Source organism: Nipponia nippon, unplaced genomic scaffold, assembly GCF_047370975.1.
Source record: "Nipponia nippon isolate SJK-2023a ecotype South Korea unplaced genomic scaffold, ASM4737097v1 scaffold_11, whole genome shotgun sequence".
NCBI lineage: Eukaryota > Metazoa > Chordata > Aves > Pelecaniformes > Threskiornithidae > Nipponia > Nipponia nippon.
The window spans coordinates 19,533,368-19,550,851 of NW_028262302.1; the positions used below are offsets into that span (position 1 = coordinate 19,533,368).

Sequence of the window (17,484 nt, forward strand, 5' to 3'; positions counted from 1 at the left end):
TTCTTGCTTAAGATGAAGATAGTGTAGGATGAATAATTGTTTAATCAAGAGGAATTTAGTAGACTGTATTACAAAGCAAGAAAAGTTATCACAAGATTTGAATTATTATCATTAATTAATTTCCCATTTACATTCTGGGACATCCCAGGATTTAAATTTTACAGTTATGACAAAATAACAAAGACAGGAGATTCTCACTCTCCTTTAACTGAAACGCTACCTGTATGGGAACACTCCGAGGTAATTATTTAATTTCAAGAATAAGCTTGCAATTTCTCTGGGAGAATGAGAGATATGGGCTTAGTTGGTATAACGATCAGACTAATATGGACTTGCTCATAATCCATTCAAGTCAGAATAATACTGCAAGGAAACACATTTTATTGAAGGGACACGTTACAGTGTAAAGCCCCTCCTGTTGATCATTTAACGGTAACCAAGTCTGAAACCACCTAAAGATGTAGAGTTCCTATTTAAGATATGCTACTACTTAATGTTCCTATTTAAGTTATGCCTAAACAACCCCCTTTATTCACCTGTTTTGAATAAAGACCATGAGAGCTTGGTGTCTCACTACTAGCTGGTTTTATTTTGCCCACAGTTCTCTCCTGTTACAGCTGTGGGAAGGAAAGAAGACAAGAAACAGAATAAATGATAATTTAGACTGACGAGAATGATTTAGAAGATTATGGCAAGATTATATTTGAATTTTCCAAAGGGAAGTGATGGAAAGAAACATACTGTAGCCACATTTCAGCGTACCTTAGCAGAGCAACTAATCTTCATCAGCTAAGTCTGGCAGGAAAAGAATCCCTGTCATCACTTATCTTTCTGCAGAATTTATTCTATGTAGGTAACCTTCAAACCACGCTTTTTTAAAAAAATCAGCCCATCACATGGTTTAGACGCGCAGCAGGAGAAGGAGAGTAGAGAGAAACGGAACGAGACTCCTTAGGCATGGAGCAAGTCAAGACAGGCGCCAACAGCATATTATTCTGACATACCATGTATCAAAGGCTGAGTGGGGTTGCTAACCCATACATTAGAGGCAAGCAGCCTCCTCATTTGTTGTTTAGGAACTATGATCCTGATCCTGCACTTCAAATGAGCTTTTATAATCATTTATTCTTACAGGAGGTAAGTAAAATGCTGCCTACACAAAACAGTGTTGACTTATATTGATATTGCACAAATATAAATGTTATATATATATATATATATATATATATAATGTTAAAGGTAAACTTACAGAATCACAGAGTGTTTGAGGTTGGTAGGAACCTCTGGAGGTCATCTCATCCAAACCCTCTGCTCACACAGGGCCACCTAGAGCAGGTTGCCCATGACTATAGTGTCCACTAACAGCTGCTCTGAAACGAACTCATCGATGGGTGACATCCCTTTGCAATTACACAAAGTGGACCACAGCCCTCTCTCAGAAAGAATCTTAAAGCTGAACTTTCTACAGGAGCAGCTGATTCCGCCCATCGCACATGGCCTCAGCTCAAACAGGACCGAAGAACAGAAATGGACGATATTTCCATTTGTGAATGGGGGGGTGGCTAAAGTGCATTCATGGACTGTTCATGTTTCTGAACGCAAATGAAGATAGTAGCACCCTAACTTGTAAGATTAATCCATTAAAACAAAAGAGAAGCTTAAAAACTATGTTAATAATATACTAATGAGGATTCCTGCTTGGTGCTTGCACTATTGCTGCAGTGGGCAACGGGAGGAGTATGGGTCTCTGTGTATGCCCTGCTGCCCATCTAAGAGCTGGGACACCAGAGTCCAGCAGGAAGTCTGTCGAGTTTGCAATGCTGTTAGAATTCACCAGATGGGGCTAATACAGCAAATATAAATATTCTCTATAGAACTCATACTGAACAAATACCTATAGATAGGTAGAGAGAGCAATATACATTTGTATATATGGCATAGGAGTTTTAACCTTCTAAATGTCTTTTTTTTTTAAGTTAACCCCCTCAATGAGTCCATTATTTATAATAGATACTTTGTTTCAATCATTTTCTATGAATCATATGTTTAACTATTCAACCATTCACCACCAACCCACAGACCAATAGGTGTCTCAGGAAATCTGTAGGTTAGATCAGGCTTGCTTATTTTAATTTTTTTTTTCAATCTCTAAACAACCATAAAACTACATATATAAAAATGGAAGGGTATTTGTTGTCTTCAATTCCTAGATATTATGTTTTTTTCTGTTTAAATAAAAATACAAATAAAAGTTGTAAAAATTAGTTCAAGCTTATAAATGTGTACAGCTTTCCCTTTTCATATGGTACATTGATACAGAGATTGATCCTGTCTCCTAAGTCCATCTCCCAGATTTAGTTTCACGTAGAGACTCTGAACATACTTAGACATCGTAGTAAAGTTTTAGTTAGCTGATCTGAACAAAAGAAAATCCCTGCATGCCAGTGCATCTATCAGATGTCCTCAACTGTGTCAAATCACTGAATCGGGAAGTTAGTATTTGAAAATTGAAAGCAATTGCCTGTGAAAGATGTCAGACTGACGCTCTCTATATCCTACCATGCCTTTAAAAAGCAATTCTATCATTGTTACTATCAAAGGGGATGAAAATACATTAAGATTTAGTATGTATCTACCCTATATTTGATTTTAGCAGGTTATACCTACTTATGAAAATAAAAATAACAGTGAACAAATAGACATCAGATGGCATTTAACTCAACTGACTGAACAGCTATTGGGCAATGGCATAAATCATGTTATACCTAGCACTTGGTCATAGAAAGATGGAGGCAAAAGACAAGGAATGCCACACTAATGTGCATACTTGATTAAATGATTACTGATAAGTATATGTGACATATGAACATAATATAGTATGAGCTGGATAAGGATGATAGTTTCAGGTAAACCAGAAAAGCAGGGACCTAAGGGCCTACTCTACATAGGTAATCTTCAAACCACACTTTTCTTTAGTACTCCCATCACTTGCTTTATATATGGAGCAAGAGAGAGTAGAAAGAAACTGAACAAGTCTCCCTGGGCACAGAGGAAGTCAGACTTCCAGTTAGACAGGCAGTTAGACTGCTGAAAGCCTGAGTGCTGATAATTTTTTATGATTAATTAAATTTTTTGTGTGATGAAATTATAAGGTACATATGATAATGACATAAGAATACATGCGTCATAGCAATAAATCCCCATTCTCCTCAGCCAACCTCTCTTTGTCTTGTAGATGACAAAATCCCTATCATAAAAAATATTATCCCACTTTGATGGAAAAATTGCATTGGGAAGTATTGTCTAAACAGTTACACCGTTCCACTCATCAATCTTCCAGTTCCTAGATATGAGTAAGTTCTGGACACCAGATGGATGGGGAAGACTTGTGAATTTAACTTATGCCCTTCTTGACTTGCAAACCAAAGTCATGAGCATGACCATAATAATGACCATAATGAAGCCAGCACACAATTCAAAGAAATAAGCTCTCCTTTCTTTAAACGTGCAATGATTCAACTAGTGCTGAACGAACTGCCTGTGCTATGCAGTATCCAAAGCTCCTGTGCTTCACTGAGCTCACAGAAAAACTCATAAAAAGTCTCAGTAGAAGGTCATCTATCTAAAACTTCAATGCTTCATCTAAAACAATTTGGAGACAGTCATTCAGGCCATGGAACTGAAATCACACTTATGACACTGATGGAGAATCTCCTCCTATGACTGGACAGAAAGCAGATAGCCATTCTTCTGCTGAAGGTCTCTGCAACATGTTTGAGATAATATTGCCTCATGCGAGAAAGGTGATAAGGGAATGTAGAATGTGCTAACAAGTTTTCAGTCCCTCTTTGAGAAATCCACCAAAGCAACAGAGAAAGATCTCACCATCAGTTAGGTAGATTACCTGGGGGAGACTGAGGAACCTAGGATAAATTTAAGACATCCATGCACATACCTCTCTTAAGTGCAAAATGTACAGAGGCTCTTGATTCTGGTCACCTTTTAGAGCTTACTCACTTCTTTGTTTTAGGCTGATAATGCTTCCCTTTCCTTGGCTGTTAAAGTCCGGTCTTTCCAAGGACACCTTTCTCAGCTTTCCTTATTTCCTATTCTGCTTAGGAAGTCTTAAATCACACAATGGCAGCCACTTTTCTTGCATGGATGACTGTTAACTACTGTTGCTCACAGCAACTACAGGTTGCTTGGCTGACCTGCAACACCTATCAATAAGCATGTATTATCATAACAGGATAACACAAGCTTCCCAATGAAAACCAGCTGAATGAAATAGCTGATTCTGATGGAAGAGAAGATATTTCTGAAGAATTTACATACTGAATCTTTTGTTGTGTAAGTTACAAACACACAAGAGTCTATTGCAGACTGCAGTTCAGGAGTGTTCTTGGCCTTCTCGATGGCACTACATTCTCACACTGCAGCACTGATAAGCATCACTGTCTAGAAATTCCAGTTTTTTAAGAAACTCAGTCATTGCTGCTGGCCAACAATCAGACCTTACTTATTCGTAAGTTTGTCATTCCTCAGCTGGATTACAGCAATTCCGTAGGTATGGATGTCTTCCATATTTAGGGAGTTTTGAGAAGTACATAATGCTGTAGCTCATCTTAGAAATGCAAGCTATTTGTAGGCATATCAAACCAATCTCTCTGGCTTTCCACAGAATTTAAATTAAATTCATTATCTCAGTCTTACCTTCAGTGAACATAATTTCCAGGACAGCTACAGCGTCAAGATAAGAACTGTTGTTGACAAGAACAGCACTCTTCACTATGGAGGTAAGGTAGTCTGTTCAGGAGACAACTAACAGAGAGCTGAATGCAAACAGCAAAATGAAATCTTCCAAAGACAAAACAGAGTTCATTGTCATCCAAACCCAACTGCAAAGCAGATTTCTCTTACCTTGCCTTCTTCAATCCAAATGTTTGTTTTTAAAAACATCCATTTAAGTAATAAACCCCCCTAACTATGAAAACAAAACGTTTCACATGCTCTTCTTGCTCTTGAGGAGGGATGAGAGTACAAACAAAATGCAATGTGTTCTAGCATAGCAGAAACTTACTTGATGACATCCTTTCACTTTGCAATACATATCATAATGTATTTAGTGTTAAATGTATGTAGTGGTTAAGAAGAGATTCTTGATGCAAACAAGGAGCTATGAAACTATGCCATAAGCAATATTTTCTCATGATGAAAGCAAGTTAGACGTACTTTAAAGTCCATCTAAGTCATTGGAAGCATATTTCCAACACTGTAATTCTTTTTCTTTTCCCCATGTTAAATGGCACTTGCATGCCATTCTCACCAGCATCAATCTTTTGGCTAGTTCAGATGTGTCGCTTACATATGTCTGTATGCCTCTGTCTGTTAGCAATTCACACACAGAGTTTGTGAAAATTTGACAGATTGCAAAGCTTTTGTCTCTTTTGACTCTTAAGCCAGTCACACACTAAATGCCTGAATTGGTTTTGGCATCAGAAGTCTAAGCAAGACTTGACAGACCTACTGTAGTTGACAGACACTGCAGAGATGGTCTCCTGATTCCTGCATCATGATCTGCAGGCAGTGCACGCTAGAATAGATACTGTTTACATGATGGAATATGGGTGTAGTCACCATCCTCTTTTTTTTTTTTTTGGCTCAGAAGAGCTGGTAAAAGCATCACTAATATCAGTTGTTGCACTTTTAGGGAAGTAACAGCTGGCATTCAAATTCAAGCATAGAAAAGTTTTGTTGGTAACTGTACTTGTATTGTGTAAGTTTTAAGGCTGCAGTTTCCTCATGGCCAGCAAAAGCACTATTAATACTACATCCTGAAAAGCTGCAGGACCGATTTATGCTCTGCATAAATCAGTCTCAAAGGACCACACTATTTTATTAATGTTAGTGATTTTTACTCATGTCTGTTTTCCAATTTGCCAAAACATTTGCAAGAAGTAAAGGCAATGATACAGCAGTGATTCTGACTGACTTCTATTTATTGGTTGTGCGGTGCATATAAAACAACACATCGAGGGGTGTCCTCATGGGATCATTTCAGAGCAATCATCTTTGGTTAGCTTGAAACAGAAGAATTTACAAGTGCTACAGAGAATTTTTTCATAAGGCGTATCTCTGTAATCTCTTTTTTGCCCCATTCTTTAACCAAGTATTTGATGAGTATTGTTGATGGAGCTGTACAATAGCGTTCTTGTGACTTGCAGCTGTGTTTTCCAAATGAATATTTGTCTTGGATTCTCTGTGGAATCTCTCAGCAGCTTTTATTGATGTTTCTTGGTAAATGTTAAACACTACATCAATTCTTTGACTTTCTGCACCATCGTGTACTGCTGATAACCAGGTACTTGTTAACTTTGTTTATTCTTTGGATCACACTCATTCCATCACTGACAGATGGCCTGCTGTGGTTTTAGTACAATTTGCATTCCACACGGTCCCTCTACCAAAGCTGCCTACTTTGTTCTTCAAAGTGATCTATCCAATGTTGTCAGTGTGTACTGAATAAGACATACTGAGTATGCCTCCTTGCAGCAACATTTTTTTTTTATTAAATCCTTGTCTGTTTTTAATATTATTATTATTTAGAGATCCTTGCATTTCCTGCTCTTCTTTTGGTGACCAGAAACATTCTGACCTTCTCTCTGGAAGCCCATTCGTGACATTTCGGCATGAAAGAACCACTCTCAAGACGATTCTTAAAATAATTGCAGGTCTGCTCACCTACTTTATGTGGGTTTAGGAGGTCATTAATACCATCTGGCAGGGCTGGCTGATAAGCTGACAAGATCTATTGGTCATTATTGATTGGCTTTATCTTAAGAATTTCAAGCAAGTCTTCAATACCTGGCCTTTTGGAAGTTTGATTATCTGTACTTGTTCAGATATTCACTCAGATACATACTCTATTCTGCATGAGTTAACCTGGAGATCATCGGCTGTTTCATGTCTCTAAGCTACCTTCTATTTTGATGGTGAGCAGCAAGATAGTATTTAGCTGCAAACTAAATCTCTTTGAACTAAATTGATTTGAAACTAAAACCCTTTAACCTCCTGGAGTCTGAGTGGACTTCTGTGGTTGAGTTGATCTAGTGGAAAGAAAGTCCTGCTTCCCTCCAACTCTGCTGTGCATTCCTGTCCCCTCCCTTACATAGTCAGTGTTTTTCATTTAACCCTATTCATTTCACATTTGCAGGGAGTTTAATCATCTATCCATTTATCCTTCAGAAATGGCTCATCACGAGGTCAGAAGAGCACTGCTGCTGGTGAAGGAAGTAGCAGCGGCAGATAGCCACAGTCAAGAAAGAAGAGAGCAGGACAACCCCTTTGGTAGCAGCCACATTAGAGCAACACAGCTAAAGCATGAAACTATACCTTGAAAGAGTGTTTTGTGTTGTTGATATAAGATGATCTAACTCTGTCCTGCTAATCTTCCCCTAGCTGCACATTCCCAACTCCTTCCTTATTTTGGCTCTAGCAATTCTGCGATGAGTTGGATCAGCCCGGTTGCTGATCAACCCTTTGCCTACCTGAAAACCCATCATTTCTTTGTGTGTTTTAGTTTTCAAGTGGATCTGACTCACCTTTTGGTTGCATTATTACTAGAACTGCTGCAAGGGAGGTAATGGAAATATATACCTGAAGATAGAGGAGAGGTCAAAGCCCTTTCTTACAGTTGGAGATCAGTCATAGATTAGCTTGAGTCAATCATGAGGCCATAGTTAGACAAACTCTTTAAGCTGAAACTGCTGCCAAAAGAAACAGTCCTGCCTCCCTGCCCAGTGAAAACAATCCTTTCCAACCCTATGCCACTTCCTTCTGGCATTGATCTGGTTCACCATGCAACACAGCTCGTTGTATAGGTGCATGATGATCAGAACAATGAAGTGAGTTCTCTGACAACCAGTTTTTCAGGTTAACGTTTCAGGTCGACTCGCCAGCCTGGCTCTGCGTTCAGAGGCTGGTGGCACTGTTTCCTTCAGGGGCAGCGCGGCCTTGACATGAAGCGTCGAAGTAAGCTGCACACTTGTATCTGCTGTCTCTTAACCCACTCACCCATGGGACTCTCCCAGCAGGGTTCAGCAACCCCACCTGAGCAGGCTTTCGGGAGCTGGCCAGGGCCAAGCCAAACGAGCCTATGCAGGTAGCCAGGGTGGTGGCACCCCATTTTGGCTGCCCCGTGGTGGAGGCTCTCACCCGGGAGCCATCACCCCTACCAGCGGCGCTGCCCCAGCGCACCCTGGCACCGCTCCCCTCGGCACCTCAGGCGGCGGCTGCCCCGCGCTTCGCCGCCATCTTGAGCGGCCCCCCTACGGCGGGCGGCACCCACCCCTCAGGCCCCGCCCCTCCCCGCAGGCCCCGCCCCGCCAGGGCCGGCCCAAGGGCAGGCAGCCCGGCGCATGCGCAGACGCGCAGTAAACAGCCGCCGCCGCTCCTCCCCCTTACGCCGTTTGCGTGGCCGCCTCCGCGCAGGGCTGCGCGAGCGCCGGCGGCGGCGGCGGCTGCGCAGTGGCGCTACATCCGGGCACTGGGGCAGGATGAATGCTCCTTTCCAAGATGGCGGCGGAGGGAGGAGGGAAGGAGATGAACGAGATTAAGACCCAGTTCACCACCCGGGAGGGGGTGTACAAGCTGCTGAGCCACTCGGAGTACAGCCGGCCTAACCGGGTGCCCTTCAACTCGCAGGGCTCCAACCCCGTCCGCGTTTCCTTCGTCAACGTCAACGACCAGAGTGGCAACGGGGACCGGCTCTGCTTCAATGTGGGCCGGGAGCTCTACTTCTACATCTACAAGGGGGTCCGCAAGGTACCGGGGCTCGGCCGCTGGGCTGCGGGGGGGGAACTGGCGGGGGCTCCGCGCCCGCCGCACGTCCGCCGGCTGCCAGTGGGGTGTGGGAGCCCCGCCGCGGGGGGCTGCGCCGTGGGCGGGGGGCAGAGGCCGCCCCGCCGGGCCGCCTCTCCTTCGGCCGCCCCCGAGTCGGCCTTGGGGTTGGCAGCTTCTCGGTTGGGGCCCGCTTGTGGCTGGGACTTCGGTCGCTCTCTCGATTAACTGGCCTGTGGGGTAGCCGTTAGGGGAGGGGGAGCGTAGGCCTGGGCTGGAGGGCTGTGTGAGGGGACCGGCGCTGGCTCAGTACTAGAGGGCTACGTCAAATACGGTGTCACCAACGGTGGGTGTGTGTGTGTGGGCCCTTTGGAGCGATGCGATTGCTTGGGCCCTCCTTGGCGTGCAGGAATGAGGGTTGGCTCTCCATTGGCAAGGCAACCCTGGGCCTCCTTCACCTGCTACTTCAGGTCTGAGTTTGCTGGAGACTAATGCCTGGCGTGATTATGGTGTTGTCAAATCCCTCCTTCCAGGATCTTTCTAGCTTTGAATGGCTACAGTCTTCACTGTAATTTTAGGCCTTTATCATGACTTTGAAGCGTGGACTGATTTTAGGATTGTTTCTAAATGGGAGCAATGTAACGAGCTGAGTTTTAAATGTCAGATAATTAACACAGAGAAAGTTGCTTTTACAGAAAAGAGCCATTGATGCACTTGAGAAAAACTTCTTACCTGACGTTATTCGATGTAGGACTAACGGTGCATGCATTTGATCTCTCGGGTCACCGTATTTATGAACAAACTTTTTCTACTTGTTTCTTAAGGTCCTTGATTTTATGGGATTTGGAGAAGGATTCAGAATTTGTCATGCCGAGTGAACATGCGTCACTCCTAACATATGTAAACACAGATATAATGATTGTCAGCCTTCTATTCTATGTTTCAAAAAGTGGGTGTTCGTTATCTTACATACTTGGGACTCAGCTGCTATAATGTGAGTACCTTGAAATCTTCCTGCTCTTAGCCCACCATTCAACATGGGATGAAGGCACAGAGAACTAGTGTGCAAGGCTGAGCAGGAAGCTTGTAGATGAGCTATACCTGAATCTGCTGTGTCCTAAGCTAGTACCCATATCATTCTTCCTCTGTGTAAAATGTAAGCACCAACTGGAGAATAAAGCCTACATGGTTATCTGTCGACTGTGACTTAACAGATCTGATATGTCTTGTATAATTATATGGAACGGTGTGCGTGTGGATTTTCATTTCACCCTTTAATGAATTGTAATAATCTATGTTTTAAATAATACTTGGACAATAGTTTCTTTAAGCATGCGATGTGTCTTTTGTATCAAAGAGTATTTGCTATTTATAAGCAGTTGCTATCTTTACTATTTACAAGGTATTGTGGGTGGCAATATCTCTGAAAATCTGTATCCTAAATTATTACCATGTTTGAATTCTGATATCTTATGTTCGTTTTTTCCATACGAAGTAACTGCAGAGTTCTCTCAGATTACAGAGCAGGCCTTTATGTAGTTTAGTAATGGTACATGTGATTCTTGCAAGTTGTCTTAGTCATCTCTTGCCACACTTCTGAAAAATAAAAATCGAAAGCCTGCAACTTCATTGAAAATAGTAAACTGAATAAGTTTTTGAAATTATAAAAATCACTTTCAGCTAAGTTATTTTAGTTTTTTTTAGATGCTAAAAGCTGCTGGTGTGATACACAGTAACTAAGAAAATTCTAGTTTGTCAGACTGTTAACTTGTGAGCTTTGAGGCGTACCTGTTATGGTGTTAAATACTTTTTTTCTCTGAGTAGAGTAAAACATACGCATTGCAAGAACAGAATTAATTTCAATGACCTTTTACAGTGTTAACAATTTAAAATACACTGTATATTCTATATGTTAAGTAAAGTGAACCTAGAGAAAGAGCTGAAATAGGTTGAAACACACTTAAGGAAAATGCTTTAAATGAGAATGGGGAAGATGGTCTGTCTTAAACTTGTAATACTTGCTTCTTTGGAATTTATTTTGAAACTATTCAGTTGGAAGTCAGTGTTTTGTCTATGTACAAAGTTGACATAAGGCTGTCTTTCAACTGATTGTTTGAGCTTTTCAGCATCAAAAGTTATATCTTGTGGCTATTATGAAAGGGAGAGAGCTATTGTTACCTAAATTGACAGTATATAATTCTGCCTTAAACTGGACAAAGTATCACACTCTGCGTGCCTTCCTGTCCTGGGGGGCAGGAGGGGGAGAGGGACTTTATTTGTTGAAGACCAACCTATTTGTGATCTTCTGCATAATATAGATGCTAATAACTTCAGTTTTAACTGTTAGGTCATAATTATCTAAGTATCCCTCTAAAAAGTTTCCCTAACTACTTTAAGAGGATAATTTTCATTCTGGCTAAGTTGTATTAGATTATTAGAGCATGAGTTACATTTAGTGAAGCTGTGCTGTGTGTATATATCAGGTAGCTATGATTTTGTCTTTTTTTTAATCTTTTTTTTAAGGTCTGCTTCTTTTCTTGCTAAGAAAATGCTATATTTTTACTAAAATGAGTGAAAGAACCACCAGGACTTTATTTTAAGTAACCGCGTCTGTTAGATACTGAGATAATTCTTGCGTCGGTAATCCACTGCAGATCAGTACACATCAAATAAGAGTCACGCTTAAGCCATGAATGACCCTTAGGAATAAATAATGTAACATTGAGTCAAAGATAGCACTTGAAAGGATATTTCTTGAAATCAATGATGGTAAGCTTTCTTCTTTTAGTTTCCCTTAAATCCTAAGTACATTTCATCTGCTACATCTAGTTTGTAAGTCGTCTTTTTAAGTAGACTGCTAATGTATGTGTTCTGTTTAGGCTATTTAACCTATGTAAAGAGAAAACATTTCCAGGGATGTTCCTTTAACCTTGATCCTTCTTCCAAGGAGCTTCGTTGAAAAGTTACATCTAGTGTCCAGGACAGTGGTGTGGAGATTGGAGTACTAATAGAGAATGATAAGAGTTTGGTAGAGAGACAAGAGAGAGTTTTGGACAGCATTTCAGGCTGTCTTCAGAGACTTTTGGAAGCAAAAAGTTATTTTCTTCCATCTTTGCCTCTTTAAAAAGGAAGCTGAGTTTTTACTGTTTCATGTTTCCATGTTACCACTAAAGTTTTCCATTACCATGAAACATGTTACCATGTTTTCCATGTCATAGAAAGCACATCAGTTATGAGCTGGTGCATTGTTGTTTTTATAATGAAACTTATGCAGCTCTCTTTGTGTTAATAAGGCAATGCAGGCTTACAGAAAACTGCTGCTTTCTAATTTGGATCCACTGAAAAAAGATATGAATCTATAGTTTAGTAAGGAGAAATTAAACTGTGATGGAATGAGATGTGGTTGCTTGACTTACATAAGTATATAATTATTCTCAACTGTACGGAGTGTCAGTGGGCTTTCCCTTTCAGTCCTCCTTAACTTTGGCTTTAAGGTTAGATGTGTACAGTGATCTCTTGTTAAACAGAACGGGCAAATTTTCATTAACTCAACTGATCTAGCGATGGCTGAAAAAGATGGTCTAGCAGTATAGTATCCTCTTGGCAGTGCGCTCCTATCTCCTTGCTGTCTTTGGCAGTGCTCAACCTCTGGTTGAGCTAGTTCAGCTTGCTAAACCAGCAGCAAAATACTTGCTGTTTTTCTGGGCAGATTTTCTCTTGATTTGGTGAGTTGAACTGTCTCGTCTTGGGGTCAGATATCAGCAGGCACAGTGAGAGCAAAGAAAGGTTTGGGGGCGGGAAAGGAACAGAGCTACCCCCTTCAGTGGCCTGGGCTGTCAGATCAGATTTGCTGCCTTATGAGGTCTCACAAAGCTTCAGCCTTAAGTCAGATTCGAAATGATCTGTTCTTGGGGAATTGTTGACTTAATTTTGATTAAGCGAGGTATAGATGTTACAGGAAGCCTTTTCTATTATTTTGGAGGTTTACTTCTTCATGGAGTAGGGTTATAAGGTAATAATTCAAAAGTTATTGCTCAAACTATGATGTATTGATGCTTTGGATGGGTTGCCTTTTCCTGCAGCCCCGAATCAGGAGTGAGGACTGTTACTTGATTCTTGCTTATGAGACAGTCTTGGGGTACTTTAATATGGTTTGGGGCTAGCTTTGCAAAAATGATTTATTAGTTGATTTATTAGTCTTGAAAAGGAGAGCACTATCTCATCTTCCTTGCCTTAGGAATGACTGACAAAACAAAGCTTTCTAGATTGTTGCTGACATTAACTATCAAATTTGTTTCCCTTTCTACTAGGAAGCTAGTGCATTTTCCTTTAAAAGTTGTGTGTAAGATAATTAATGTATTATTCAATGTATTTTGTAAAGGTTTCTGGGCAAGTTAGTCTGCAACTGTCACTGCAATACAGCCATATACAGGTGCATATTAGTAATAGTGTCACAAGGTACGCAGTCTTAGTTTTTACGTAACATATTGGGAAGTTGTGAAATTTGAATGTATAGTTTAGCTTATTACATTATGTTAAGCTTTTTGCATTGTATTTAAATTCTGACTACCTACTCTCTTTGTTAATGTGTGGCAGACTTTCCTAACCTTGGTTGTTTCATTTTTATGGAACCTCTTTCTCACAACAAGGGGCTTTGTCTTCAGTTCTACTTTTTTCTGCAGCTACCTAAAGCAGCAGTCTGTCAATAACTATAGAATATTATAGTTTGTTGTAATGGTATTGGAGTAGAAACATATGTAGGTGGTAAGCTCAGGTTGGCAGAGGCATGGAGGGCAGAATCTGTTGACTATCTTTTAAACCTTACGGGGAGCAAGTGGCTTAGAAATAATTATTTGTACTAAGATGAAAGTAATCTCATATCACAACTTCTTCTATTAAGAGTTAGGATACTGGCAGTTCCTGGTTATCAGTAAAAATATTGATGACATGTAGGATTCTTTCCTCTGCAGTTCTCTAAATCACCTTTTTTATGTCTGGCTTGATACTAGAGTCTTTGTTGTCCAGTTGAGAAGTGTTATCCTTGGTGTGGTGACTTTCATTCTATAGATTGTTCATCTAGGATTTTGTCTCAACAACAGAATGATAATGGGTGGCATTTGTCACTGTGCTTAATATATTGCTCTGGGAAGAGTAGCGTGAGACAATTCTGGATTGGAAGCTGGGATCTGTGGAGAAAACCAGCAAATTTTCTCAAGATGTGGTGGGAAGGTGAGTTTATATTACTGTATGTTTAGAGATCACTAAGCTGTGTCAGGCCTCCAAAAAAGATTTATGTTTTAATAGCATATATGAGCTATAAAAATGCTGAGATTTGTAAAGATCTTCAAAGATACACTTGCTCTGAAGCAATGTGAAGTATACCTACATCTTTGTGACCAGTTCTTAAACTTGCAGTAACAGGTTTTCCACAGACACCCCCCACCCCACCCCACCCCCCCCAAATAACTTATTTTGGTGCTTAGTTTTCTCCCATCCCTTCTCCCTCCCCCAATATCTAACTGAACTTCTTGGTCAAGGAAAAAAAAAAAAAAACCAAAACACGCTGAATGCTGTTATTTACTGTGGACATAGAGAACAGTTGACTATTGCCTTTGGCTTCTACATATTTGACAACTTGTTAGTTTGTCCACTCAATTTTCCTAAGGTAAATAAATCTAGTTCTTTTAACCTTTCTTCTCAGATGTTTGATTGCTCTCCTCTATATTGGCTTCTACCTAAACTAGATACAGGACTTCCACCGTGACGTCAGTGCAGAATAAGGGAGAATTACTGCCTGCTGTGTCTGTATTCTAATATTCTCGTTAACATATTGAATAATGTTGACATTTCTGAATCCTGCTCATAGTGTTGACCCACTTGGATTGTTTCTTACCATATTGCTGCTTTCTCTCCATTTTTATCCATGCTCTGATTTTTTGTTGTTGTTGTTTATAAATGCTATGTAGCATTTTCATTGAATTTTATTTTTTTTAGTTTATTATAAAGGTGTTTTTATTTCCAATTCTATGCTGAATACAGCAATAAATCCTTCCAATCTTGATGTCATTCACAAATTTGACATGTACTCTCCATTAACAAGAGTATCTCATAGAACTTAAAAATCACACATTGCATTTGCTGCTGACCTTTTTCTCTAGTCCAATTATTTTTTCAGAAGACAATTAGATTAGTTTGGTGCTTGCTTTTGGCAAGTTTACCTTGTGTGCTTTCTTCCCCTTTGTTTAGATGCTTACAGTGCGTTTTGTTTCAGTGGTTTTGGTACCAAAGAAAGGTTTACTACTATGACTGTTGAATTATACTACAAAGTGTTCTGCATTTAAATATCTATGTATACCAGAATCAAACATCACTCTTATTGTCAAAAAGATGACAGGCAAAGGTGGCTAATGGAAGTACCGCAGTAAAGACAGCAGAACTTTTCTCAAAGGTATCTGGTGCCATCCTGCACCTGGGATGACATTCTTTTTCTGTGCTGGAGCAATTTGTGTAGTTCACATTTTTCAGGTGTGGTGTCCCTCTTCAAAAGGGTGTTGTAGATTTTGTTTGGTTTTTTTTTTTTTTTTTTTTTTTCCCCCGCCTTCCAAGAAATCCCTTAATTTCTTGCTGAGTTTTTTCTTGTCTATCTTGTAGAGAGCTGTTGTTATGTTGGGACTGGATTCGCCAGTCCTGTTGGAGGTATTGTGCCTAGATCAGTAGTACTTTACCTGTTGATCTGTGCTTGTGAAGATATTTGAAAGTCTCTTGGAAATTTGTTTCAAGTGTTTAATGGATGGATATATTTAGCAGCTCAAGTTTTATGATGTAGATAGATGTTTTCTTTCTTAATTCTAGATAGGCTATACAAAGGACTGCCAAGACGTGTTACAAAATGTTCCTGTAGAGTTTTCTGAAAGGTGGGTTTTTTTGGTAACCCCTTTCTTTCAAGGACACTTCTGAAGGAAATAGCGAAGAGCTAATGTAGATTACAGGAGTATAGGTAGATTTAAGTGTTTAACTCTGTTGTGAGGCTTATATAGAACAACTAGGACGGGCCTAAGTAAGAGGAAATCTAAAGACTAAAAGGCTGTTTTAAAATTACACTGTTGCAGTGTTAAATGTTTCTTGCTGTGGAAGAGAATGAAATATCTGCACTTGATGGAGCTTGCAAGCTGATCATTATCTGGGGGCTACTTCTGAGTTGTAGATAGTGGCATTAGTCTGTAGTGCTTTTTACCTCTCCTAGTCTGTGCTTCAAGCCTATATCACAGCTGTTTAACTTCAGTAAGCTATTGCAGTATATCCTCTGAAGGATTGGTCTCTGAGGTAATATTCATTTATCTATGGCTGCCTGTTTGTCTAGTGTGTTTGATAGTGAATACTAGGCTATGCTGGCCAAACCCCCAAATTGGTATGTACTATTTTATGGGCAGTGAATTTTTTTGTGTGTGTGATTGGTTGGTTGGGGCTTTTTTTGCCACTGCAAGTATAATTTGGTTTTTGTTTTGTATTGAAATGTATTTGTAGTAATATTGCACTTACATGAACTCAGTTGGGGTAATTTAAATTAGTGTAAAACCATTAATTGTGGCACTTACTCTTTGCAGACTGACAAAATTTTAGTCATAATGCCTCACAGATGCAAATAATGGTCATTTGTAACAAACACTTCTGTGTCTGTAGTGAGTTTCGTGGGCCAGCTTTGTCAGAATATTTACAAAAGGGTTATGCTATGTGCTTAAATTACAAGGAGTGTGCATTATGCTTTGACATATGACAGTCTGCAAAACAGTTAACTAGTTAACTGTTAATAGTTAAAATGTACATTGAAACTGCTTCAAACTATGAAAATGTTGCCTAGACCCATCTCTGAGAGGATTGCAAGCCATAATTGTCTTGTTTGACATTCTAGAATCAAATTTAATGCCCTAGTTTGAAGTATTATTGTAGTTCTCTGGCTAAAAGGAACTTTCTTTTGAAGGACATGTATCCAAAGGCCACTTGCTGTCCAGTTGTCATGACTTTGAGTTGACACACTTGGACAAATTACTATTTGAAAATGGTACCATTTAGTGCCGATAGTGCCTAATAATACCATTGTCCCCTTAGCTTAAGGAAACTAAACAGTAACATCAAATGTGCTATACTGTAAGTTAAAGTAAATATAGTCCCTAGAATACTAATAGAATACTAATTCTATTGTGTCCTTCTCAGAAATTGAGTATTTCTCCTTTCTTACCTCACCCCACTTGTAAGTCCAAATGTATATCTTCTAGCATTGACATACCTCCCATCTCTTGTCCCCTGCAACTGTAAATAAAGCAGCTGCTTTTGCTTGTTCCAGCTTCTGTGTAGCAGACTGTTGGTAGACTAGATGTAGGCCTGTACTCTGTGGGCAGGACCACCAGCCGCTGGAATTGAAATCTTTCCAGCGGCAGTGTCATAACTTCCGCTGGGATTTTTCCCTTGCGTTACTCAGTAAAGCTGTTCATAATGGAATGATAGATCTCTAATAGATATTTTCTGCAGATTGATTTCAGTTTTGGTTTACCAACTATAATCAGTCTTCAATTTCATGGATTAATCATAAGGTTCTCATGTGGCTGTAATGGTCAAAAAAATAATACTTTTTTTTCCATTTTTAATTCT

The 17,484-nt window shown here is 39.9% G+C and overlaps 1 protein-coding gene across 13 annotated transcripts in view; it reads left to right on the forward strand.

The window, feature by feature from the left end:
* The first annotated feature begins 8,463 nt into the window (after window positions 1-8,463).
* WDR20 (WD repeat domain 20) overlaps window positions 8,464-17,484 on the forward strand; it is a 52,851-nt gene continuing 43,830 nt past the window's right edge. For 8 of the 13 annotated variants that reach the window (XR_015702334.1, XR_015702336.1, XR_015702341.1 and 5 more), the window contains exon 1: window positions 8,467-8,823. Coding sequence is in view for 5 of the 13 variants with exons in the window: in XM_087747736.1 (XP_087603862.1) it covers window positions 8,560-8,823 (264 nt within the window). In the remaining 8 variants the exon portion in view is untranslated. Of the gene's footprint in view, window positions 8,824-17,484 lie in introns of all 13 variants that reach the window. The other 5 variants (XR_015702335.1, XM_087747733.1, XM_087747734.1 and 2 more) reach the window with 2 other exon arrangements.